The 27,498-nt window shown below is 44.6% G+C and overlaps 1 protein-coding gene across 1 annotated transcript in view; it reads left to right on the plus strand.

The window, feature by feature from the left end:
• Positions 1 to 27,498, plus strand: part of loxl4 (lysyl oxidase-like 4) — a gene marked incomplete at its 5' end in the record, with an annotated part of 78,261 nt that overhangs the window by 47,298 nt on the left and 3,465 nt on the right. The window contains 6 exons of the mRNA XM_080740099.1: positions 7,214 to 7,368; positions 8,427 to 8,594; positions 9,911 to 10,073; positions 10,873 to 11,116; positions 15,798 to 15,913; positions 18,401 to 18,537. Coding sequence (XP_080596225.1) covers positions 7,214 to 7,368; positions 8,427 to 8,594; positions 9,911 to 10,073; positions 10,873 to 11,116; positions 15,798 to 15,913; positions 18,401 to 18,537 — 983 coding nt within the window. The remainder of the gene's footprint in view (positions 1 to 7,213; positions 7,369 to 8,426; positions 8,595 to 9,910; positions 10,074 to 10,872; positions 11,117 to 15,797; positions 15,914 to 18,400; positions 18,538 to 27,498) is intronic.

Below are 27,498 nucleotides of genomic sequence, written 5' to 3' on the forward strand. Positions count from 1 at the left end.
TTTCATGGATCTCCTTTTAGTAGACCTTGTACCAGTGAACTGTACCGTCATGAATCTGTACATTTTCCTATGCAAACTTCTAATAAAGCCTTCAATCAATCAATCAATCAATCAGTAGGCTACTTTTCCCACCACTGTTCATTAGAAAGGAACGGCTTCCTACTGCGAACCGGATCCCATCGTTCATTTCAAAGAGCCGTTCAAATACTCGATTCGTTCGCGAACGTCCCATCCATCTCTAACACAAACAACTGAACGTCGGGAACTTACAGGCGACACCCAGGGTAAGTTAGTTATTGTTTATTAGACGATTGATTTCACCATTGTTTAGTAAACGTTGATGTTGCGTCGCTTTAGGTGAATGAGTGAAAAGGCTGCCTTGGTTTATATTAGCCATACTGTAGCTTTGGATCAAGAAGATCAAAACTACTGAGCCATAACATTCACTATATGGACGGACCAGCGCTAAACTTAGACCATATAGGTTCTCAAAATGTTTCATGTCAAGGACCCCCAGATTGACACTTTTTAGCCCGCGGACCCCTATGATCATTAATCTAATAACCATTAATCTAATAACCAGTGATCAAGGATGCCAAGTTATGTTGTCAATATCACTATCACAGAGATCTTGTGTTGTGTTGTGATGTACAGTACCTTTACCTTACCTCTGTCAAGAAGACGTTTCTAGTAACATGCAAATTCATCTAACTGTGAAAGTAAAGTTGTCCATACCATACAGTATGATTAACTTGTATTGTGATGAACCCTCTGCTAACAAAAATGCGTTTTTATTAACATGCTAATTAATCTAATAACGATCGTGATCAATCACTAGACATTTGGTCTCATGATTTGTCTTTACAAGATGCCATCAATCATTAACAGCTGCCAAAGTAGTCAACCACCACAATATTGTAACAGTTGACTTTTAATTTGTAGGCTACTCTACCTGCAATGTCATAATCACTGTTAACCTATTATTGTAATGAACACTCAATCCCATTTCAGTTTACAGTATATGCCCCTCTATCTCTGTATAGGACAGAGAATAATGCATAATTCTCAGGAAGCAGTGATAACATATCCTTGTAATGGTTATAACTTCAGAAAACTATATGTGCTTGATCCAGGTTTTCCCCCCTTCTTTCTAGGCCCAGAAAACCGATGTGTTGTTATACCTGTTACCTGCTGAAATGTACCCGGTCTACCAGGTAAATGTTTTAAATGCACTTTAGGGATGAGGTAAAAAAAATAAAAATAAAACGAAAACACACACTGTACATAGATAAATACATGTGGTTACATTTGCACACACACACACACACACACACACACACACACACACACACACACACACACACACACACACACACACACACACACACACACACACACACACACACACAGCAAAGTTATTAACAACTTGGGAATGGCATTGCTCCTGGGCATGGCAACCTAGAAAAGATTTTAATGAAAACATCTGTAACTATTACAATGAAATGCCATATGTTACATGTATTTGTCATGTTGTGTGGTTATAATTATGTATTTTTTATTATTTCCCAGCTGCCACTCCTGGTGAAAGCACAGCCACCTCCCCTGCCCATTGCCAGTGATGTCTACCAGAACACACCACCATCAGCTTCAGTTTGGAAGATGCCAGCAAAATACAGAACACCACAAGAGACCAACCAAGATGAAATGATAATACATAAAAAATAATAAATACAAATAAAGAAAACAGAGCGAGGCTTTTGTACAGGATATATATTATCCCAAGCCATTCAACTCGAATGCAACCAGTCTATTGTCAATAAAAAACATCCATAATACATACAATACATGTTAATGAAAAGTATTGGAAATTATAATAAGGGGGGGGGGGGCATACTGCACTTAGTAGTATATAGTTTTCTGATTGAAGTTACCTTATTAATTAATAATAAGGTTAATAGGTTACCAGTGATTATGACATTGCAGGTAGAGTACAAATTAAAAGTCAACTGTTACAATATTATGGTGGTTGATTACTTTGGCAGCTGTTAATGATTGATGGCATCATTCAAAGGTAGGCCTACAGATCATGAGACTAAATGTCTAGTGATTGATCACGATCGTTATTAGATTAATTAGCATGTTAATAGAAACGCATTTGTGTTAGCAGAGGGTTCAATACAAGTTAATCTCTAGTGATACTGTATGGACAACTTTACTTTCACTGTTATTAGATGAATTTGCATGTTAATAGAAACGTCTTTTTGACAGAGGTAAGGTAGCCTACTGTACATCACAACACAAGATAATCTCTGTGATAGTGACAACGTAACTTTGGCTTCCTTGATCACTGGTTATTAGATTAATAGGGGTCCGCGGGCTAATAAGTGTCAATCTGGGGGTCCATTTTGAGAACCAATGGTCTAAATTGACTACACATTGAAAACAGCTCCCCCGGGTGGTGAAGAAAAATCATTGCAGTTCCTACAAGGCAGTAGAGCTGATCCCTGCGCTCCCGCATCACAGACACTCTCTGCTCGCGCTCAGATTAGCCGTACGCTCGCGCTCCCACACAGACACTCTCTGCTCGCGCTCAGATTAGCCTCAAATCCCTTCTACACTTGCTCAGATTAGTTTAAACTGTTGCTCTTTAAATTGAAACATATTCCTCGATATGTGGATGCAATATTTGGCAAAAGCGAGCAGGCGACAATGAAAAAATGCGAGCCAAATGCACATGAAGATTCGAGAGGTTGCAAACTGACATCTGTAAGTGTAGAGAGTGGTTTTTTTTCTCCAGATTCCATTATACACGTGTGCGCTCTGCCCATTCACCCACACATTTACTTTTACGACCTCAACTGCCTTTCTACGCGCTCGCAAATCCTCATTTTTACATGCTCGCGATATTGCAACATAATCATCGATATGTCCCTTTCAAAATCTGGCAAAACCGTGAAGGTCACGATTTGCGAGCTTGAAGACCGGAATTTGCAGTTGCAGAAAGAAAAGCGTGCGAGTGTTTGAGTTTTTTTTACTTTTCACGTTCAGATTCCATCATACAAGTCTGCAAATTCAGAGGTACGACTGCACAACTCTTAATATACAACTGCTCAACATCAGAAAGGTGCTTACACAATAATGAATCGAAAATAACTCCATAAGCAATAGCTAGGGTATGGCAAAGATGGGAGTCCTCATGGAAAAAGATCGAGGCATTACATTTTGTATAACACGGTTTATTGTAGATCGGCTATTTTCACAATGTCTGAAAAAAACGTGTTTTGACCGTTTTTTTTTTACACTGGTTTCTACGGTTTCTTGGGCTGGATATTGCAGCCTGGAATGGTTGTTCAAGTGCAGCTAAACTTGGCATGTTAGTAAGTGTGCTCATTGCACCTGTGCAGCTGACCTGGGGAAACTGGGAACATAGCATTTTGTCAAGATGGGGAGAATATAATTATAATACCTTGTTAAAGTGACCATTTTGTTACATTTTGCATTTGTAGTTATTTTACTGTAATTTAACAACATAATAACCCGCACAGATAGACAAAGAGACATTCATGGATTTATAGTTAAAAGTAACTTTTATTTTCCACCCTGGACCCAGGGTATGGCAGCTGCATACCCCTGCCATACCCAATAGACCGTTTGTCAGCCTTCTGATTGGTCCCTGAGACTCCCTGACTGGCCAACCAGAAAAAAACATTCACTTTTTGCTATCGGGGGTGGAGTTTGTGCAGTGGAGAATATTGAATGTGGCTTTCAACAACTGTCCGCAGTGCGCGACACGGAGATCGGCCGGTACGGTGATAGCGACGGCAAGCGTCAAGCGATCTCGCTCATCATAACGAATAAGCTTCAACAAACTAGTTCACATGTACCTTATCAATGGTCTAAGAGTCACGATTGGGTACATATAATTTAAATGGGCAGAATTACGAAAAGCCAGCCTATTATGTGAGGAGAAACATTCTCTCTGTCCTCTTCCTAGTACCCAAGATGCAATGCGCTTCTCTTTCTATCTCTGATCCAGAGGATTAAACTAATTAAAACATTTATTTTTCGGGGGAAAACTACTGTTTTGCTATGTAATTACTGTACCTTTTTCTTCCCTTTTTATTAATATCACGTAGATGTGTTTTTTGTGGTACTTTATATAGCTGTAATGAGGCTATGAAGGGAAAAAAAATCCCATCCACTACCACTATAAAAGAATCTGCAAAGAGGATTCTGTCCCACTGGGATTAAACAAATTAAAACATATATTTTCGGGTAAACCCACTGTTTTGCAATGTAACTACTGTACCTTTGTCTTCCCTTTTTATTAATATCACCTAGGTGTTTTTCCTTTGGTACTTTATATAGCTGTAATGAGGCTATGAAGGGAAAAAAAAATCCCATCCACTTCCACTATAAAAACAATCTGCCCAGGGTTAATGTCCCATCATAGTAACAGGGCAGAATGGGGCGGGATTTACAAAAGGGTTTATTGACGCCCCTGCACACACACACACACACACACACACACACACACACACACACACACACACACACACACACACACACACACACACACACACACACACACACACACACACACAGACACACACACGCAGGCACACACACATCCGCTCTCTGTTTTTCGTGTGGTCAAAGTTATATTTAGCCCATTCTATTTCTTTCAACGGTACTGTACCAAAGCTTACATTTTTTTGTGTTTTTGTTTTGCTTGAAAACAGCCGAAGCAGTTATTATTTCGCATTGTGTTTGAAGCGTCGCTGTCATCGGCTGTTCCAATTTCACAACCATCTTTTTGTCTCTCTTTGGCCTCCTCCCGTTCCAAAACATTAAAACGAACCAAGGCATAAAACAGTATATACTGTAACTGTAACTGTATATATAAAGCTTCTTGTGGGTTTTATTGACCCAGATTTGGCCCTGCTCTCTCTCTCTCTCTCTCTCTCTCTCTCTCTCTCTCTCTCTCTCTCTCTCTCTCTCTCTGGGATTCACTGGGCACGTCCATCTTGTGTCTCTGACATCGGGGGGGGGGGAAGTAGTTGTTGTGGTGCCAAAGGCTCTAGAATGGCGGTAATGAGCTGTGACAGATCCCTGATATACTGTACTTACTGTACCACGGCGGCGGTGCCATCGCCGCTGGCGGTGCCAGAGATCTCTGGCCTTGGCAGACAGGAAGCTTTTACACCCACACTGCTGCAGACAGGGTTAGCAGTCTCTATAGACACGTGCACTTGAAAGACATTTATCTATCTGTTATTATCTTGACCACGTGAACACTATAGCGCAGGGGTCTTCAACGTTTTCAGGCCAAGGACCCCATAGTTGAGAGAGAGAGATGTAGCAGGGACCCCCACAACCTGTTCATAGATTCCATATAGTTTCATCGTTTGACAGCACGATCATCAGTGTAATTTTGTATTCATGTTAATTTGTGTTCAGATATTTAACCACTTAAATTGACATTTCACTCAATACTTAGTCTGCTCTTTTTCCCCTCTACACCAAACCTCTTTGCCGAGGCGTTGTGAGCTTGTAGATCTGCTATTTTTGGCTACAGTTCTCAGGATATGGGACACTAGGGTTCAAGTTTTTAATATAAAAAGGATTGGAAGATTTGGAGGACCCCCTGTAGTAACTCTGAGGACCCCTTATGGGTCCCGGACCTCCTGTTGAAGACCCCTGCTATAGCGCCCATCATTCAGTAAAATTAGAAGCATCTACCAGCTCACAACGTGTCACGTCGTGAGCTGGTAGATCAGCTATTTTCGGCAAAGAGATTTTGTGTTGAGACTCTGTTCAATACAGTGTTCATGGTTTAAGTCAAGGGTCTTCTACAGGGGGTCCTCCAAATCTTTCAAGTGGTTAAATATCTGAAAACACAAATTGACATGAATCCAAATTACACTAATGATTGTGCTGTCAAACAATGAAACTATATGGAATCTATGAAAAGGTTGTGGGGGTCCCTGCTTCAACTCTCTCTCTCAACTAAGGGGTCCTTGGCCTGAAAACTTTGAAGACCACTAGTTTAAGTGGTTAAAGGTGTGTCTGTGCATGCGCTGCGTGTGCGTGTGCTTGTTTGTATGTGTGTGGTATGTTTGTTGTGGCTCTGCAAGTGTCTCATTGTGCTCGTGATGATCCGCAGGCAGATAAAGTGCGTTCAGGGTGAACGCAGTGCATCGCGATGCCATCACGTCTGCGTTGTTTTGCACCAGAAGCTTAAAGCTGCAACAGCGTGTTAAAACAATATAAGTGGAACTATAGCACATCTGCACTGAAGTTGTTTTGACCCCGGTGTTGGGCACGGACACCTACTGGTTGGCAAGTAATACCGCCAGGTAAATTTACCCCAGGCCAGATAGCAGTACACATTTGATATCCCATGCAGGACACCATGGTTTGAATCAAGGTGTCCTGTGGGACAGGGGTCTTCAACGTTTTCAGGCCAAGGACCCCTCAGCTGAGAGAGAGATGAAGCAGTTCATAGATTCCATATAATGTCATTGTTTGATAGCACAATCATCAGTGTATTTTGGATTCATGTCAATTTGTGTTTTCGGATATTTAACCACTTGAACCATCAATACTTAATAAACTTGATTTTCACTCTGTACTTAGTCTGCTCTTTTTCCCCTCAGTTTTTGCCGAAAATAGACGATCTACAAGCTCACAACGCCTCGCAGCGTGAGGCGTTGTGAGCTTGTAGATCTGCTATTTTTGGCTAAAGTTTTCACAATATGGACACTGACTAGGGTTCAAGTGGTTAATATGAAAAACGAGAAAAAAAGTTTCATGTTTCACAAAGATTTGGAGGACCCCCTGTAGTAACTCTGAGGACCCCCTAGGGGTCCCGGACCCCCTGTTGAAGACAGGTGTCGATCTCCATTCCGACATGTCGCCACTCCGAAATTGACTTCTTATTGTCGGAGTGGCAACACTTCCATAGAGGTTAAGTTTAGGGTAAGGGTTAGAGATAGGCTTAGTGTCGGAATGGAGACATGTCGGAGTGGCGGGGTGTAACCGTTGAAGACCCCTGCTGTATGACATTTAACTTATGGATTGCAGCTTAAACTGTGATTATTTTCACACCCTTCTTTCACATCAAGTACAACTCTTATCTAACCCTCGATTCTCTTCGCTTCCCACATTTGACCTTACACCTCCTGTCTTGTCCCGTCCCCATCCCCCCCAGGTACCGGCCCCATCCACATGAACATGGTCCGGTGCACGGGACAGGAGCGCTCCATCACCGACTGCTCCTACCAGGACGTCCCGCTGTGGACCTTCAAACACAACCAGGACGCCTCTGTGCGCTGCAACGTTCCCAAGACGGGCCTGGACAGCACGGTACCACAGCAACACCTCTCCCACGCACATCTGAGTACCACACGGTACCACAGCAACACCTCTCCCACGCACATCTGAGGAGCTTAGCCTGCCCCCTAAAAATAACAACATTTTATTGTCCCCGAAAGGGAAATCTGTCTTCACAAGTCTGTTCACACAAATAAACAACATAAAACCATATAACACAATTTACACAACACAAACATATCACAAAGACAGATCATCAGGTCCCCACTATTCACAGAAAACCATCCTAGCGACGGGGGTGAGGCAGTTTGTTTAGTGCAGCGATGGCTTAGGGGACAAAACTCCTAGCTAAACCCAACCTTGTGCTAGCCTGGTGGGCCATCCCACATACTGCGTTCTCTCACTCATTCCTTCCCACAGTATGAGGTCTGGACTTCAGCAGATAGGCAGCGAGTATGAGACATTGGCCCCGATCATTTTCTGATCGGGGCCAATCAGTGACTGAGTTTCAACTGCTGTCCGCAAAACAAGTGAAAAGCTTCCCCTGATTGGTCCATGTGTAGATGGTGACGTAGATGCTTGCTGCAGCATTTTCAAAACAACATGGCTGCCCTCAATGCAACAAGTGTAACAGTTAACGCTGAAACGATTAAACAAGCAATAAGTGAAGTTATTTCAGAGTTGGAATCAATGACAACAATTAAAAAGGACAGGAGTATGTGCTAGCGGAGCTCATCGGCCGAAAAGACGTCTTTGTTTGCCGACTGGCTGCACTTTGATGACAGATGTTTTGCTACGCTGATTGGTTAGAGGAGTCTGTCTGTCAAGGCAAGTACTCCCGCACCCACTTTTCAAGCTGCTTATAGGCTGAAGTCCAGACCTCATACTGGAGAAGGAATGAGTGGGTGAACGCAGTATGTGGGATGGCCCGCCAGGCTAACCTTGTGCCACTTCAAGGTTCTGTATCTTCACCCCGATGGCATGAGGTGGAAGTATAGCGATGCAGAGGATGACCAGTGTCATTTATAAAAGACCACTGAAGTGTTTGGAAACCTTTAACTAACTCATTAACTCTCGTTGACTGACTGCAGGTGCGGCTGGCTGGCGGCAGGGTGCGAGGGGAGGGCCGTGTGGAGGTGCTGGTGGAGGTGGGGGGCCGGAAGCGCTGGGGCGCCGTGTGCAGCGAGAGCTGGGGCATCAACGAGGCCATGGTGGTCTGCAGGCAGCTGGGCCTGGGCTTCGCTGCCCGCGCACACGAGGTAATGAACCCCTCACTCACTGCAACTGCATGTACCACCACTCACTGCACTGCACTGCAATGCAATGCATTGTACCATCATAGCTGGGCCTGGGCTTCGCTGCCCGCGCACACGAGGTAACGGACCCCTCACTCACTGCACTGCTGTGCAATGTACCATCACCCATTCACTAAAAAACACTAGTAAGACGAAGAAGAAGCGACCTCGCCCTAATGGCTTGTGCAGACTATAGGATATAGCCCATATGGAGATCCCTGATGTCATCAATATCATTCAGCAGAAGGATATAGCCCCATACATGAAGATCCCCAGTCGTCTCCATGTATGGCTAATATCCAGGGTTTGATGAGGTCAGTATGGTCATCTTCATATATGGAGATCCGGGTGATGATAGTCAGCTCCATATATGGAGAGAGAGAGAGGTCAGACCCAGCTCAGCAGAAGGATATAAGATATAGCCCCATATATGGAGATCCCTGACATATTGGCACTCCATATGTGGAGCTACCCACCACATCCTACTGACTTATCTGGGTCTGACCTCACTTATATATTCTCCATATTTGGACCAGGACGATCTTTAGCTCCATATCGATGGCCAAAATGCAAAACCTCCTATCTGAAACTTTGTTGGGAAAATGAAAAAGAAATAAAATGTGTGTTCAACACCAAAACCTCCTTTCTACTATTTATCTACTATTTCTAGGTAAAAACCTCCTATCTGCAGTCAACAACATGCAGATAGGAGGTTTTACCTACAGTAGAAATAGTTAGGCAATTCTTTTGTTAAATAACACTTTTTACTGCACTTAATTATGCTCCTTTTGAGATCAAGACATTCTACAGGTCTGTTACAAGTATTAAGATTAACATTCTTTATCAACTGACCCTCTTGGTGTGGTAAAATCACCTGACACCAATCATTAGCAATCACCAGATAGGAGGTTTTGAGCTTCAACATTTTGACACTTTTGCAAACCTATCAAATGTTCTAGTCACATGACATTTTTTTTCTAGTCACGTGACATTTCTTTACAATATGAGGGTCAGAAGGATCTTGCAGACAGACTGACCATGTGCCGCATAGCCTGTTGTCCTCATTTCAAGTGAAATCCAAAAGATTTGCATTTTGGCCATCGATATATGGAAAAGACATCTGATATGGATGTCCTACTGACTTATCTGTCTCTCTCTCTCTCTCTCTCTGTCTCTCTCTCTCTCCCTGTCTCTCTCTCTCTCTCTCTCTCTCTCTCTCTCTGTATCTCTCTGTCTCTCTGTCTCTCTGTCTCTCTCTCTCTCTCTGTCTCTGTCTCCAGGACACCTGGTACTGGGCAGGAGATCCCGGGGCAGCTGACGTGCTCCTCAGTGGAACGCACTGTGTGGGCACGGAGCTGTCAATCCAGCACTGTCGCCGCAACAACCACATCCACTGTCCCCGGGGAGGCGGGGCTAAGTCAGCCGGGGTCACGTGTTCAGACAGTAAGCCACGCCCACAAGCTAATCTACAGCCCATCTACAAGCTCATGCGATGCATTGTGAGCTTGTAGATCAGCTATTTTCCAAAGATTTGTATCCGTTTTGAACTTGTGAAATGGGACATTCTGCACAATGACAACTTTTACTTTTAAGTACATTTTGATGCCAATACTTTCGTACTTTTACTCAAGTACATTTTGAATTCTGGACTTTTACAGAGTAGGCCTATTTCTACATTGCAGTATTGATACTTTTACTTAAGTAAAGAAAAATCACACCTAGTGTGAAGTCAGCGGTGCTATTTATGAGTTAATTCCATTAAGCATACCGCGAAGCTTGGCCAATGTGACCCTGGGCGTACAAGAAACTTTGAGCGCTTTGTGCCAAGATGTAGACCTGATGTAGGCCAGATGTAGGCCAGATGTAGGTGTACGGGTCCATTTGGTTTCATTTGTATACTGTCAGAGACAGTTACATACTTGTAATGGTCAATTTAGACCTCCCATAAGGAACCCAGAGAGTCCCTGGACCCCACTTTGAGGACCACTGGTCTAAATGGTCTGTTACTCCTTTTTCTTGTAGTTTTTGTTACCTTGAACTGTAGGTGGTTGCACTGTTAAGTAACTTGAAAAATAACCATAAAAACCAACATGACAAAGAATCGTGATAAGATTGTGCATCGTGATACAGCTTGGAAGAATATCGTGATATTGTATTTTCTTCCATATCGCCCACCCCTAGGAGCACCGCTCAAAAATGGAGTACTGTTTCACCACTGTGTCTTTGTCCCTGTGTCCCCCAGCGGCCCCGGACCTGGTCCTGGACGCCCAGCTGGTGCAGGAGACGGCCTACCTGGAGGACCGCCCCCTCCACCTGCTGACCTGCGCCAACGAGGAGAACTGCCTGTCGTCGTCCGCCGCCCGCATGAACTGGCCCTACGGACACCGCCGCCTGCTGCGCTTCTCCTCGCGCATCATGAACATGGGCCGCGCCGACTTCAGACCCAGGGCCACGCGGGAGAGCTGGACATGGCACCAGTGTCACAGGTAATAAGAGCTTTTCGTCACCGTCGGACAGAAACCTCGTATCTCCCAAGTTTCACATTTGTACGTTTTTCCGTAAAAGTAAAGCCCTGCTTCATCACACAAGACTGTCGCACAAAACTAGTGAAAACAAGCACACAACGCCTCGCGGTGCTAGGGCGTTGTGTGCTTGTAGATCAGCTATTTTCACTATCTTAAATCAATCATTTTTTTTAAATGATGAATACAAAACTAACGGTTTTGTACATACAAGGTTTCCACCTGACAACAACGTTTTATACTGCTGCAGCAGGGGCTCATGGGAGTTGGAGTTCTGCATGGTTTAGGATTAAGGGCTGTCCATACTGAACTATTCATCGGAAAGGTTCCGGTTCAACTACAAAATGATGTCACACGCAACTTCTGAAAAGCATGACCCTGAATTAGAGTTGGGAAAGCTGCTCGTCGGAGACAGTATGGATGCTTGGACAGCCCTTTAGGGTTAGGGAGCTGGACACAGGTAAAGAAAGAGCTTTTATACTGCAGCAGCAGAGGCTCGTGGGAGTTGGAGTTTTTGCATCGTTTAGGTCAGGGGTCTTCAACCTTTTCAGACCAGGGACCCCTTAGTTGAGAGAGAGATGAAGCAGGGACCCCCACAACCTGTTCATAGATTCCATATAGTTTCATTGTTTGACAGCACGATCATCAGTGTATTTTGAATTCATGTGGGTGTAGGTTTTCAGATATTTAACCACTTGAACTGTCAATAAACTTGACCTTTCAGTGTACTTAGTCTGCTCTTTTCCCACTCCAAAGCTCTTTGCCAAAAATAGCAGATCTACAAGCTCACAACGCCTCGCGCTGCGAGGCGTTGTGAGCTTGTAGATCTGCTATTTTTGGCTAAAGTTCTCAGAATATGGACGCTAGGATTCAAGTGGTTGATATAAAAAAGGGGGAAAAAACAGGTTTCTATCACACAAAGATTTGGAGGACCCCTTGCAGTTACTCTGAGGACCCCCTAGGGGTCCCAGACCCCCTGTTGAAGACCCCTGGTTTAGGTCAGTGGTGATGATGGAGTGTTGGTAACCAAATGGACCCTTATTATAGACCTTGAACTCTTGAAGGGTCCATTTGGTTTCATTTTACGCTCTCAAGAGTTAAATTATTGTTAAACATCTGCGTTACTTAACTCACAAGAAGTCTACACAATTAGAGAATGTAGAAGAATTGCTATTTTGATCAACGTTTGCCTGTTATCTCTCCTATGGTACAGCATGGAATTGTGGACAAAATCGTTATCCAAAGATAACAAAATATTAAAACTTCTGAATAATAATAGACAACTCATCAAAGTGTGATCTGTGGCTCAAATGCAGAATAGATAATGGACCTTGACATGGAAGAGGTTGAACCCCACTGGTTTAGGTAAATGGAATGAAAAGTTTTTTTTTGATGGTCCCTCTGGGAGGAAGGGGAGGACTTTTACTGCTTCAGCCAGCAGATGGCTGCTCAGATGGCTCAAATGAGCACACAGGGTATAGGGTGGGGCCGTGGGGGAGGGGTTGGGGTTAAGTGTCTTGCTCAAGGACACTTTGACACGGCAAGCAGAGGGTCAAACCTGTGACCTTCCTATTTACCGTCATTATAGTTGATTTTCACCTATAGGCAATCGTCATGATGCAACACGTTTTGAAGTGCCTGTAATTCTGCACAACGCCATTGTAAAATGAAGTATAGTTCACCCACAATTCTTTTTTCAAGACCGGATTCTGGATAAGCCGTTAAAGATGGATGGATGGATGGATGGATGGATGGATGGAGTCTCCTAAAATTATTGGCATAGGAATGCAAGAAAAAGGGGAGTGAACTACTCCTTTAAGTGGTTACATTATTTGCGGTGTTATGTTCCTGCAGTTATGGTTGATCCACTGTGGGGTTAATGTGAGTGTTTGCCAGGGTGTTGTGGTTGAATCTGTGTCTAGTCTAAAGTGCTCCCGGGTGGAAGCTGTGGTTTGGTGCAATGTGGGCACAGGTGAGACATGGCTGTGTGGTTTAGCAGAGTGGGTGCGTGTGTGTGTGTGTGTGTGGGGCACTGGGGGGCTGCCCCCAAATCCTTACAACAAACACCTGTGACTCGCACAAAACCTTATTGTACCAAGCAGCAGCAGCAGCGCGCTGGCATAATTGCCTCCGTGTCGGAATAAAAATTGAGTCGCGTCGAATTTAATTAGGGTGAATTATTTCTTAACGGTTAGGAAAACATGTTGGAAGTGTGACCTCAGCGCTGGTGAGTGCGTGTTGGTGGTGTTTGACGAAGGGGGAATCAAACACATAAGAGCCTTTTGTCAGCTGGAATTTTCAGTCCATTAATCCGACATAGATGACATTTTGTCCTCGGGTCCGTGTCTGCTATTGACCATTAAATTAAAACCTGGAATTATTTTATGCTTTTACTATTGAAAAATAGCAGATATACAAGATCACAGCGCCGCGCCGCAAGCTTGTAGATCTGCTATTTCTGAAAAAAAAAAAAGTTTAGCAAATCTTTGAATGTATCTTTTTTTTTAAAGCGAACATTTGTAACTCAAATATTTGCTTCTGGGGGGTCCCTGGAACAACATATTTTGAAATGGGGGTCCACGGCCAAATACATGTAATTTTGGGGGTCCTTGACATGAAAAGGTTTGAGAACCACTGATTTAGAAGAAGGATATTTATAGAATTGCGTCAAAATATTCAAAGACTTGCACACATTTCAGGAACTTTTCCACCGGGCCTTGAGTCAGTCAGTCAGTCAGTCAGTCAGTCAGTCAGTCAGCCAGTTACATTACAGTCAGTCAGTCAGTCAGTCAGCCAGCCAGCCAGCCAGCCAGCCAGCCAACCAGCCAGCCAGCCAGTCAGCCAGTTACATTACAGTCAGTCAGTCAGTCAGTCAGTCAGTCAGCTAGTTACATTACAGTCAGTCAGTCAGTCAGTCAGTCAGTCAGTCAGTCAGCCAGCCAGCCAGCCAGCTAGTTACATTACAGTCAGTCAGTCAGTCAGTCAGCCAGCCAGCCAGCCAGCCAGCCAGCCAGCCAGCCAGCCAGTCAGCCAGTTACATTACAGTCAGCCAGTCAGCCAGCCAGGTGAAATAGTTTCTCAGATGACGAGCGAACACTCGACTCTGTCGTCACGGGAGAAGAAGGAGTCATTTTAGAAGTGCCACAAGCGGTGAGCTGTGTGTGAGAACGTAAACGCGGGCCAGTAAACGTTGCGCGGCCGGGTGGCCTCCCCGAAAAACAGTGCTGTCATCCTTCCAGATTCATTAGCCGTCCGGGCAGCACGTGTCTGTGGAAATGAGAGCAGAGCTACAGAAGTCCAGCTGCCTGCATGCCTTCCGCAGGGCAGTGGGGTGTTGTACAAAGGACACGCTAGGCCACAGCGCAGGCCAGGCCCGCCTCAGTTAATCTCTTACAACAACACGTCAGACTCCTGTAGGTGTGTGAGTGTGGTCTCAAAGCCCCCCATTCAACCCCGGCAGAGGGTAAACACGGCTAGTGGAACGGCACGGCCCGGGGCAAGGCACTCAAACGAGGCCTCTTTGAGAGGTGTTACCCTGAACACCCGGAGCTCATACGTCCTCCCAGTGAGGTCACTCCATAGGGAGCCAGTGTTCTATTAGCAATATGGACGCATATACTACGTGCGTACATGCACACACGTGCCAGTACAAGTGCGTGACAGTAGACAGTTAGGACGGCTGTCCCTCGACTGAAGAATTCGATTGATTGAATACTTTGTTAAAACGGAAATGCAAACAGCAACAAGTAACAGTCAAAAACACTTTGTCTAAAGCAGGGGTCAGCAACCTTTTTGAGTGCCATGTATTTATTTTCTAGATAGTCAGTGTGCCATGTCAACATACATTTTAATGACCCTAACACCAGCAACAATTCAGACATATTTTGATTTTGCAGGACATTGCCATAACGATCATTAGACTCACCTATCTCCCCGACTCCCTCCCCAGTCAACGTTCAGAATTTGAATGAATGTAGAATTATGTCCATCCATCCATCTTCAACCGCTTATCCGGAATTGGGTCGTGGGGGCAACAGCTCCAACTGGTATTTCCAGAGTTCCCTATCATGAGCAACTTCCTCCACTCCCTCTGGGAGTGTACCGAGGCGTTCCCAGGCCAGTGTGGAGATCTAATCCTTCCATCTGGTCTTTGGTCTGCCACGGGGTCTCCTCCCAGTGGGACGTGCATCGAGGACCTTCCTAGGAAGGCGCTCGGGGGGCATCCGTACTAGATGCCCAAACCACCTAAGCTGACTCCTTTCCATGTGTAGGAGCAGCGGTTCTACTCCAAGTCTCAACCTAGGTGCAGCATGTAATTTGTTGCAAATTAGGTGACTTCATTAAAATGACCACATTTAAAACAATATTTGATTTTAAAATATAAATCCTCTCTCTCACCTACCTCTGGTCTAAAGATATAACACCAAAAATGTCCTCGCAGTCTTGTTTCCATTGGGGTCCTATGTGTTCAATTCATTCAATAAATAATCATAGGAATCAGTTGAACGTGAAATACGATCGAGCAGGGAGCAGTCTTTGTCCGGCTGGTGAGGTTGAGAACCTAACATTCTAGGGCGCGCTCGCGGCCAACACGCGTTCACACAGCTCACGCGTGACCTCTCTCTCTGGTCTGGTGTTGTTCCAGGCACTACCACAGCATCGAGGTGTTCACACACTACGACCTGCTGACACTGAATGGAACCAGGGTGGCCGAGGGACACAAGGCCAGCTTCTGTCTGGAAGACACTTACTGCCCTGAAGGTAAGTTCACCATCACAGGCATTAGGCCCTTTTCCACTGCAAGGAGGAACCAGAACTTTCCAGAACCTGAACCTATTTTTTGGGGGTTCTGGTTTTGTTTCCATTGCACTCGGCCCGGTTCCAGACGAGGTTCCAGGAACCTTTTTTATGTCCTGCTCCTGAGGTAGAACTAAACTTGAGTTCTGGGAACCTATGGGCGGGGCCAGCAGCGCTGTTGCTCTCAATTCTGGACCTTCCTGGTTAGTTCTGGTTATATGGAAACAGAAGCAGAACTTGTTCCCGGAACATCACAGGTTCTGGAAAGTTCTTGGTTCTGAAAAGTTCTGGTTCTAGTTCTCGGTAGGCTCTACAGTGGAAATGGGGCTATGGACACTAAGGGTTGCCCACCTGCCCCTGTGGGCAGAGGGGACGCAACCGTCTATAAACACAACACCAGATATCTGTCCAAACACCTGAACGTGGTCAGATTGCTCTGTCTTCTGGTCTGTGGAATGTCAAATAAGAGCACTGTTTACCTATAATTTTCACTGTTGCTACACTTGAAAATATAAAATAGGTGTGAACCCATAGTCATATGCAAACATATCTGTGTAGGTTTTTGGACAAATCTCAGAAAGTAAATCAAAATAAGTGTTAAATTGAAAAGTAAATCAAATTTTATCTATCATTTTATAATGGATAATTCGATTTACTTTTCGGGCAAGTGGGCATGACCTTTGGGCAAGTAGAACATGACCTGTACTTGCCCGATAGGCAAATGCCTTTGAGACCTTAGTGTCGACCCCTGCCACCACCATTCATAAAACTCTCCTCCCCCCACCCCGCACACACACACCATCTCTGCTGCCGATGTAGGACAGTGAATATCTGTGCTTCACTTATAACCTTTGTACTGTAGATGTATAAACCCTTATAACCGTTGTACTGTAGATGTATAAACCCTTATAACTGTTGTACTGTAGATGTGTAAAACCTTATAACCTTTGTACTGTAGATGTGTAAAAAGCAAGGCCCCGCTTTGGCATTAGCATCTGGTTTGCCAGGCGATTTATTTTGAGAGCTGCGTTTTTATTATTTCTAGGGGTTTCACCTCAGCGTTTATCATCATAAGATAAAGATGTCACGCAGAGTATAGCATCTATAGTGCTGCTCGGGTTTAAGGGGGAGAGAATGTCAGACATAAAAAGTTGAAATCCTCCATAACGTGGATTGATCGTCCTGTGTCTGCCGCCGCCGCACTCTCCATCTTCCGCCGTAACCTGAAGACTCACCTCTTGTTCACTCCACCTTGGCCCGTAGCATTTAGTGTAGCACTTACCCTAGCCTCCATGACCTTGCAGGCTTATGCAAAGGCTAAAATGTAATTTAGATAGCACTAGCCACTGTTTATTATCAGTGATGTCAGCATGCTCATCTCCAAATTTGGCCATTGTTTCAGCAAGCAGCTGTTACCATGGTGGCGACACAGTGATGTCAGCATGCAGACAGACGGTCGGACGGCAGACAGACAGACATTCACTAAATGAATAGTTAGATGTTATGCTGAGTGCTGACTAATCCAGGTCATTGTTGACCTGGCATCCTATTCTTTAGGATTGATTTAAAAAATATTTTACTTGTTTTTGTTTCTGTCACGTCACGTCACGTCACACTTTTGGCCCTACTCATATCTCCACCACCGTTGCCCCTATCCATGCCAAACTTTGCACACACACTCCTTGGCTGGCAAACCACAACCTCCAGCCCCTGATTTCTCACATGCCCCTCTTCTAGCGCCACCATGAGGTTGCTTTTTGCAGACAACATTAATGGACACTGCTGCTGCTCCTACAGATGTTGCGTACAATGCCACTTACAGGCCAATTTGTGTATACATGCGACCTGACAGTCACTTATCTACCGATTAGGGCAGTGGTTCTCAACCTTTTCAGGCCGCGACCCCCAAAATAATCATATTTTAACTGGGGACCCCCTCACCCTGACGAGCACTAAGAGTTGAGGCATTACATTTTGTATAACATGGTTGTATTGTGAAAATAGCATATCTACATGCTCACAACGCCTCGCAACGCGAGGCGTTTTGAGCATGTAGATCGTCTATTTTCACAATTTCTGCCTCTAATATTTGACAATTTGGCCAATGTTTAATTTGTCATTTTAGAGGTATTAAATTAAATTGTCACTTTTTAAATGTGCACATACCCTCTCTATACACTAAAACTATGTTGGTTTGTTTACTGAAAGTTACTTCAGAGAGAAAACAATGTTGCACATTAAGTTAATCATCTGGGGACCCCCCAAAATCATTTGTGGACCCCCCTGGGGGTCCCGACCCACAGGTTGAGAACCACTGGATTAGGGAGTCTTACTGGTTTTAGATGACTATTTCTATTCTATGTATCACCTTGTGCTGTCCTTGCTTATTGTAAGTCCCTCTGAGTTGAGAGCGTCTGTTAAATGTCTAAATGTCTACATTGTGTGTCTCAGGTCTCCAGAAGCGGTTCTCCTGCTACAACATGGGGGACCAGGGCATCTCGGTGGGCTGCTGGGACACCTACCGCCACGACATCGACTGCCAGTGGGTGGACGTGACGGACGTCAGGCCAGGAGACTACATCTTTCAGGTCAGAGGGCAGGGCATGCACTGACACTCGTTTCAAACTGTATAGCACTCACTCACTGGGCTGTCACCATTATGACATTTTACATGACGATTAATTGGAGCATCTGAATAAAAATGTAATTTCTGCGCTTGGCTTTGAAGTTGCACAGGGCAGATATGACAATTATCCTAAATATACAAAGGAATGACTGGCATATTTAATAACTTTATTCTTTATACATTTATATTGGAAATAGCAGATCAACAAGCTCACACAAGCTTGTAGATCTGCTATTTCCACTACTTTTTGAAAGTGTTTGAAACTATATGAACATTTCTCAACATGGAAATGATTATGAAGATTATGAAAGATAATTGCGATTACTTCAAATAATTGCGATTAGACGATTATGTAATAATTGTGACAGGGCTAGTCACTCAATGCATTTGATAGAATAGCAGAATAGCGGTAAAGTCTGATTTGGATTTTTTTTTTGCACTCGGGTGACGTGTGTCCCCAAAATTGCCAATCTACAGGCTCACAACACATCACGATACGACGTGTTGTGAGCTTGTAGATCTGCTGTTTTCATACAAGGACAACGGCCATCAGAGCCAGCATGTGTAAAGGTCAAAACACAAAATATGACAAAAGGCAATTGTTACCTCCCCCCTAGCTGCAGGCCCTTCTTGAATGGCCTCTGTTCATTGTTTAGTATGTGAACAGTCACAGCTTGTCCGTATGTATCTCTGTCTGTCTGTCACGTCTGACACTATGGTTCTATGGGTTTGTCTCTCTGACATCATGCTCTGATGTCACTGTGATGTCACACTAACAGAATCTCTTTTATGCCCATACATGGAGTTCCCTGGTGTCATCAATATTAAGCCCATATCTAACAGGAATGCCCATATCGTATGGAGGCCACACACAGATGGCCAAGAATTGGCGCGACCTGGTCGCATGTCGCCCTGAGGCGTCTTACTAATGTATGCAGTATAAACGCGGACCAGTAAAGGGTCCATTTTAACCCTCTCTCTGTGTTAAATCTTTTTATATCTTTTTTGCTTGGTAGTGCTCTGAGTGTATCTTAGTCGGCAGTGTGGCGTCTTAGAACACGAAGGGTTCCCATCAGTTCGATCCTGGGCTCTCCCCCAGAGTTAGTGTGGAGGAAGAGTCCTTGAGCAAGACTCTGAACCCCTAGTTGCTCCCGGTGAGCAGGTTGGTGCCTTGCATGGTTTCTAGGGATGGACATCGGTATCGGCCAATATCAAAAATCGGCAGGTATCATATCAAACCGGCCGAATCGGTGATTGGCAGGTCACTGACATAAAACCGGTTGTATGCCAATTGTGTCTATGGCACTGCACAGCATGATGCTCTGGTCCTGTGACTAAAGTAAACATTAGCAAGTAGCAGCCAGTCTACTTAGTGGCAGCCTACAGAATACAGATGGTGCTGATTACTGCAATGTAAGGATATATTCCATAATCCTGTGTCAATGTCGTCTCCAAAAAGAAGGAGAAAAAAAAACAGACGGTCATATTAGACTGGATATTGTCTGTGTTTTTGGATATTGTACTATTGTGATTGATTTGGCATTAGTGTTCTTCTAGCTTATTTGTACTCAAATTGAAGTATGTCTTGTAGGCCTACTTGGCCTGAAAAAAGGGTATTTGAGCAACCCTATTTTCTAGTTCTTAGCTAAAGAAATCGCTATCGGAAAGATCGGTTTTGGCAGGTCAGACCTTCATAAAACCGGAGGATCGGTATCGGCCAAGAATTTTGCAATCGGTCCATCTCTAACGGTTTCCTCTGCCATCGGTGTATGAATGGGTGTGCGTGTGTGAATGGGTGAATGGTATTGAATGTGTTTGTGTGTGTGTGTGTGTGTGTGTGTGTGTGTGTGTGTGTGAATGGGTGAATGTAATGCACACTCTCTGTAAAGCGCCTTGGATAAAGGGGCGCTACAGTATATAAATGCACCATTTACTCATTTAGTCCAACACCCAGAATCTCCTCTCACCATATTCCCATGCCCCCCCCCTTTCACCCTGTCATTACCATGTCCTGTTGTCAACCAGTTGTGTCACTGTGGGCAACAGCTCCAGCACACATCAAAGGACTCCATCTCCCATTATCCCCCCCATGCATCGCTGCTCCCAACACTACTAATCCCAGCATGCCACGGTACGGAGCGCAGCTCTCAGATCTTAGCATGCTGGCCAATTACCTCCCACCAGCCACTAGAGAAGGAGGGCTGCAGTGTGCGTTAATTACTGCTGCTGCTACCTTACCAATCTGCACCTCCGCTAACTGCACTTCTACAGTAAAGTTACACTTCCCTGCGTGTTGGACGCAGCCTCGTATAATTTGCCCGTAATGGGCATATCAAACACACGCGCGCGCACACACTCACACACAACACACACACGCACACACTAGGTGTATTTTAAGCGCTTAGAAAAGGGCATAATTATAAAGTGGCACCATGCCACAGTTATGCACTGTGTAGGCGTACAGAGGGGAGGAAGAGAGAGAAGGAGGGAGGGAGGGAGGGAGAAGAAGATGAATGGAGAGACTATGGAGGAGAGAGAGAGAAAGTTGAAAGAAGAAGTGCTGAGGTCAGGAGGTCTAGAGACACCACACAGTAGATGTGTGACTTTAGAGACAGAAGGAGAAAGAACATGACATTGGCAGAGTGACTGTGGGCTTGAGAACAAAGGATGCAGTACTGGAAAAACACAAACTCTCTCTGTCTCTCTTCTCTCGTTCTTACTTCTCTTTAAGTAAGTAATCCTTGCAGAGGCATGAGGCCCATAAGGCAGGAACCTATGTCATGTTACTGCAGTGTGAGGCAGCTTGATGTATAAGTACACCCCGTAGACATGATGCTAGTATGACACAGGGACTTACCCCCATGCTAAGGGGTGTTGAGTGCCAAGCGGCATTTCACTGTCTTTGGTTTGATCCGGCTGGGATCGAACCCCGACCTCCCAGGCTCAGGGCGGACGCTCTAACCACATGGCCACTGAGGTGGCTCTCTTTTTAGCTGAATTCCAATACTTACATTTCTGCCTCCTCGCTTCCACCGTCTCCTGTCCTCCAGCATGGCGATGTCACTGTGAAACTGACCTGCTGAAATATGTGACCATCCTGCGTGGACTTTACATAACTTTACATGGAGGTCTTTAAATGATGTGGCCTAAACACCGCTATAGGTTGAACTCTATCCAATAAAACAAACCGCAATGATTTACATTCTGACACTGACGTTGTGTGATGTCTATGCAATCGTCACGTATTTTGACGGGTCACCAATTTCATCGCAGCAAGTGAGGAGGCAAAGATTTTAATGTTGGAATTCAGGCACGTGCACACATAGACATTAAAGGGGGCTTGAGCCCCTGCCCTTTTATCTGTCTGTTAAAAGTGCCCTCTCCAGACCACAAATGCCGTTTTTTCACTATGGTGAAAGAAATGCAAATGCCCCTCTTTCCATGCCATACCTGAAGGCAGCATTCAAGAGAATTGCCTTGGGCAAACTCTCCTGAACTTGAATGCAGCATCTTATGTTGAAAGAATTGCCCTCTCTGTGTAGAAATCCATGCGTACAGCGGGTATCCAGTATTGACTTAATTATGCTTAGTTGGATGTGGTATCAAGCACCGAAAATAGCCGACCTCCAAGATCACAACGCGTTGGAGGTCTGCTACTTTTGATATTTTCAACAAGAGGCCCTTTTAGAAATGTCAGCCCCTGCCTCTGTAACATTCTCTGCACGTCCCTGTCTCTGGCTGTGTTCTTTCATGTACAGTAAGTACCAGGGACGTGCTGGCCATTGGGAAAAGCGGGACAACTCCCGAAAAGGCCGGTTCATTCCGGCCGTTCCGGCCATTCCCATTAGGAAAACATTTGCACAAAAGTAAAAATGAAACTGTTTGCACAAGTAGTGAAAACAGCAGATCTACAAGCACACAACGCCTCGCGGTGCGAGGCGTTGTGTGCTTGTAGATCGGCTGTTTTCACTAGTTTAAATCATTTTTTAAATGATAAATACAAAACAAACGGTTTTGGACATACAAGGTTTCCACCCGACAACGATGAAATATAAGTCATGCAATTGGCCCACTGGCTTGTCACTTGTCATGATCTGAAATGGCAAATCTTTGAGTAGCAGCAGCGCTATAGAGAGAGAGATCTCTCTCTATAGCACGCAATGAGGGCCTCTCCAACTCTTTTTCCCAGGCTGAATCAGGGGCCCAGCACGTCCCTGGTAAGTACAGTATCCAGTAAAGTCATTGATGATGCCTCCACTTTTCTCATCCAGGAGAAACTTTACAGAAAGTTTCTGCACGCCGCTGCCCTTGAACCACCCTGCATGAGCTAATGAAACACCCCAATTATACCTCCAATTAACCACGGCCTCCCCTTAGTCAAACACCCCCCACCACCCCCCACCACGCCCCACCCATCCCCCCGTCCATTAGAAACGGCTAATTTGCCACCAAGGAATTTTCTCCTGCCCTGTTTTTATTTTTATAGCCACTTTCTCACCGAGCAACATTCCAGCATCTTGCGACAGGCCTTGCACGTAACGTGCACTCAAAACGTCCCAACGTTGTAATTTTAAGAAAGAAAATAAGGAGACCATATTTTCTTCTTCATGCGTTTGTTTTTCAAAGTTTACTCCTTTTTTTTTAAGTGTAATTTTGACTTGTGCTTCTCTGGTAGCTGTTTGTAACCTTTACTTAAAGAGGGTGTAGTCGTTTACAGAGCGGCTATTAGAGTAAATGGCCTCTCAGTGTTATCACCAGACCGGATTAACACAATTGGTCGTATCAGCAGGTTTATGGAACTTATGCTCTGCAAATAACAGACTATTAGCACAATGTGAATGGCACACACAGAATGGCTGAGAATAGGAGGCCATTGCAGACACACAAACACAGCTTAGAGCGCAACTATAGCTCCGGCGCTATACTCCTCAATTTGAGTCAAATCGCTCCTTATTATTGCATACCTGTGTTGTGGTGCAACGTTGGGAGCAAATGTGTTGCACAACCAAAGACCTCCCCGTAATCAGGGTTGGAGACGCTGTGTTGACGGCTTGAACTCCACGACCCCCAGGTTTTAAGGATTGCGTAACCATATACCCCGCCGCCAGGGGCGTCGCACCAAATTCTGGGCCCCGGGTACAAGGATTCACTGTGGGGCCCCTGTGCTTTAACTATTGAAAAATAGCAGATATACAAGCTCACAGCGCGGCATCGAGTGCCGCGCTGCGAGCTTGTAGATCTGCTATTTTTGAAAAATCATGAAAATCTTTGAATATTTCAAATCCTTCTAAGGTTTTTTTTTTTTAAATCTATTTTTCGATGTCAGTGGAGCTCAAACTTTTTCATGTGAAGGACCCCCAAAATTATATGTATTTGGCCACGGACCCCCATCTCAAAATATTTAGTTCCAGGGACCCCCCAGAAGCAAAATTTGAGTTACAAATGTTCGCTTTAAAAAAATACATATATTCAAAGATTTGCACACATTTTCACGACTTTTCAAAAAATAGCAGATCTACAAGCTCTTGAGTGCCGCGCTGTGAGCTTCTGCTATTCTGCTATTTTTCAATATAGCTAAAGTATAAAATAATTAAGGCCCCTCCACCACCTTGGGCCCTAGTAACTCAGTCCCACTTTCCTACCCCTTGTGACGCCCCTGCCCGCCGCCGCTGCCGCCGCTGTGAATTGTCATTTTCTGTGTGTGGAGAGAGAGAGACAGTGACTTTGTACACGCGTTACACAAGTTCCCACAAGGAGTTATAAAAGAGTTTATGGAGGGCTTGTGTTTGCTCAAACACTTTGCGGTGAGTTGCATGCAGTTGTCTTTCCTTGGCCTATAACAGAGGTCTTCACCAGGGGGTCCGGGACCCCTAGGGGGTCCTCCTCAGAGTTACTACAGGGAGTCCTCCAAATTTTTGTGTGATAGAAGCTTTTTTTTTTTCCTTTAACCACTTGAACCCTAGCGTCCATATTCTGAGAAATGTAGCCAAAAAAAACTTTCGGCAAATATGTTTGGTGTATAGAGGGGGAAAAGTACAAGTTCAAGTGCAGAGTGAAAGGTCAAATGTATTAAGTATCGACGGTTCAAGTGGTTAAATATCTGAAAACACAAATTGACATGAATCCAAATTACACTGATGATTGTGTTGTCAAACAATGAAACTATATGGAATCTATGGGTTGTAGGGGGTCCCTGCTTCATCTCTCTCTCGACTAAGGGGTCCTTGGCCTGAGAACTTTGAAGACCCCTGGCCTATACCGTACGGTGAGACAGCAGTGATTCTCAGACCTTTTCATGTCGAGGACCCCCAGTTTGGCCACAAAACCCCATTTGATATGGTTTTAAACTCTCTGATCGTCTTAAGCAGTGGTTCTCAACCTGTGGGTCGGGACCCCCAGTGGGGTCCCCAAATTATTTTGGGGGGTCCCCAGATGATTAACTTAATGGGCAACATAGTTTTCCTCACTCACCAGTAAACAAAACAACATAAGGTTTATGCGTATAGAGGGTATCTGCACATTTCTAAAGTGACAATTTAAAGACTTTTTAATACCTCTAAAATTACAAATTAAACATTGGTCAAATTGTCAAATATTAGAGGCAGAAATTGTGAAAATAGCAGATCTACATGCTCACAAGCGTGAGCATGTAGATCTGCTATTTTCACAATAGAACCGTGTTATACAAAATGTAACGCCTCAACTCTTAGTGCTCGTCAGGGTGTGGGGGGGTCCCCAGTTAAAATATGATTATTTTGGGGGTCACGGCCTGAAAAGGTTGAGAACCAATGCTCTTAAGTACCAGCTCTTATGCCTTAACTTAAAGGCCTGTCCATACTGTCTCCGACCACCGAACTGTTCGTCGGAGAGTTCCGACATTCTGACGTCCAGCTTTCCGAACTCTAATTCGGGCTAATGCTTTTCAGAAGATGCGAGTGACATCATTTTGTAGTTGAACCGGACCCCCAAAATGACTTTTTTTCTATTGATTACTCCATGGAGAGTAGAGTTCAATAATATTTTTTGGTTTTTGTCACATTCCTAAGACTAAAATGTGATAACAATAAATTTACCCCCATTGATTCCGGATGGTGACCCGTTTCGAAACGGGTCCCCATCCGGAATCAATGGAGGTAAATTTACTCGAATCAAAATTTTCTCTTAGGAATGTGACAAAAACCAAAAAATATTATTGAACTCTACTCTCCATGGCCTGAGTAATCAATAGAAAAAAAAGTCATTTTGGGGGTGAACTACTCCTTTAAGACAATCAAAATAGAGCCCTGAGAGTGTACAAATGGAAACAACGGGTCCATTTGGTTTAATTTGTACCCTCTATAAGAATTACTCACCCCATGGTGACTTGAATTCATGGAAATATCTTGTAGTTTTTGTCGCATTTCTAAGCCAATAATTTGATGACCATGCAGCAGTGGTTCCCTATGGAGACACAAAGAGTCCCATCAAGGGATCCTTTGAGGATCCTTGGTTCGTAACTATCAACCATTTAGCTGCTGGGGACCCCCTGGAACCCCCTCAAGGACCCCCCGGAGTGCCCCGCGGACCCCACGTTGGAGAGAATCACATGTCGTACAGCACACGGAACATTTTCCAATGTGAAATCCATAAGGGAGAGAACGCTGTATTTATTATCTTCACAATTGGACATACGGTATGGAAAAGCCATCCGGCTTTTTATGGACATAGAAACGGGATGGACTATAAAAACAATACCAGCCCACGAGTGCCTTTTAATAACGGTCCTGCTAACAATTTGACATCCAACCCATCTTTATTTCAAATGGCTTTCTCATTGCGTGTTGTGGACAGAGCATGATGTCGGCATTATTCCTGTTTTCTCTGCGCGTCTGGCCAGCTGGAGATATTGGATGGAAGGGGGAACAATAAAATGATAAACTCCCCTCTCTATTAAACCAGTCTTGTGGTGGGGATGAAGTAAAGCGGCTGAAAGTCAGAAGGTCACCCGTCTGTAATGAGGTCTAAACAATGATGAGCCTTCAGTCTGCTTGTAACCAGAGTTAACTGAAGGTCATACGTGATTGCCTTTGGTAAAGCCCGGATCATAGTCGGGTCCGCGGTGGATAGCCTTCCACCGCGGTGTAGTCTTTTCGAGTCTTTTTGAGCCATGAAACTACAACGTTACATCATTCCTCGCGGTGGAGAGCTTTCCACCGCGAGTCCCAACACATCTGTCTGTTTTTACTGTCAGACAGACAGGCTCTACACCCCGTTCACTGATTGGTCGACCTGAACCGGTCTAGACGGGGTAAAGGACTTCACCGTGGGCCGTGACTATGATGCCTGCACTTATTTTCTGACTTGAGGTGGAAAGCTTTCCACCTCAAATTTGCGGTGGCTAGCTCTCCACCGTAGACTCTGATCCGGGCTTAAGTGACTAGAAAACACTGATGCTGACCTTCAAAGCAGCCAAAGGTATGGCACCTCCATACCTCCAAACCCTGATCAACCCCTACAACCCCACCCGTTCACTCAGATCAGCCAACACAGGGATGCTGACAGAACCCTCGCTAAAAACCCCAGGACAAAAATCCACTCGTCCTAGACAATTTGCCCTCCTGGCCCCCAAAACTGTGGAATAAACTCCCTGTCGCACTTAGAACTACAGACTCACTCCCTAGCTTCCACCGTGGACTGAAGACTCACCTCTTCAGACTCCACCTAAATCCATAGCACTACTGTAACACTCCCCTTCCTTCAATGACCATACATGAAGCTAGATAGCATTTTTAGGTTTTAGAAACGTTTTTTTTTTTTTTTTTTTTTTTTTTTACTGATTAGGTGCGTGGTCGACCTATATTTATTTTTCTAGATTGATATCCCTATACATTTGTTGTTGATGTACTGACATATTATCTTGCTTAATTGATTACCTGCTTATTGT

The sequence above is a fragment of the Nannobrachium achirus genome (assembly GCF_963921795.1).
Source record: "Nannobrachium achirus genome assembly, chromosome: 13".
NCBI classification, from domain to species: Eukaryota; Metazoa; Chordata; class Actinopteri; order Myctophiformes; family Myctophidae; genus Nannobrachium; species Nannobrachium achirus.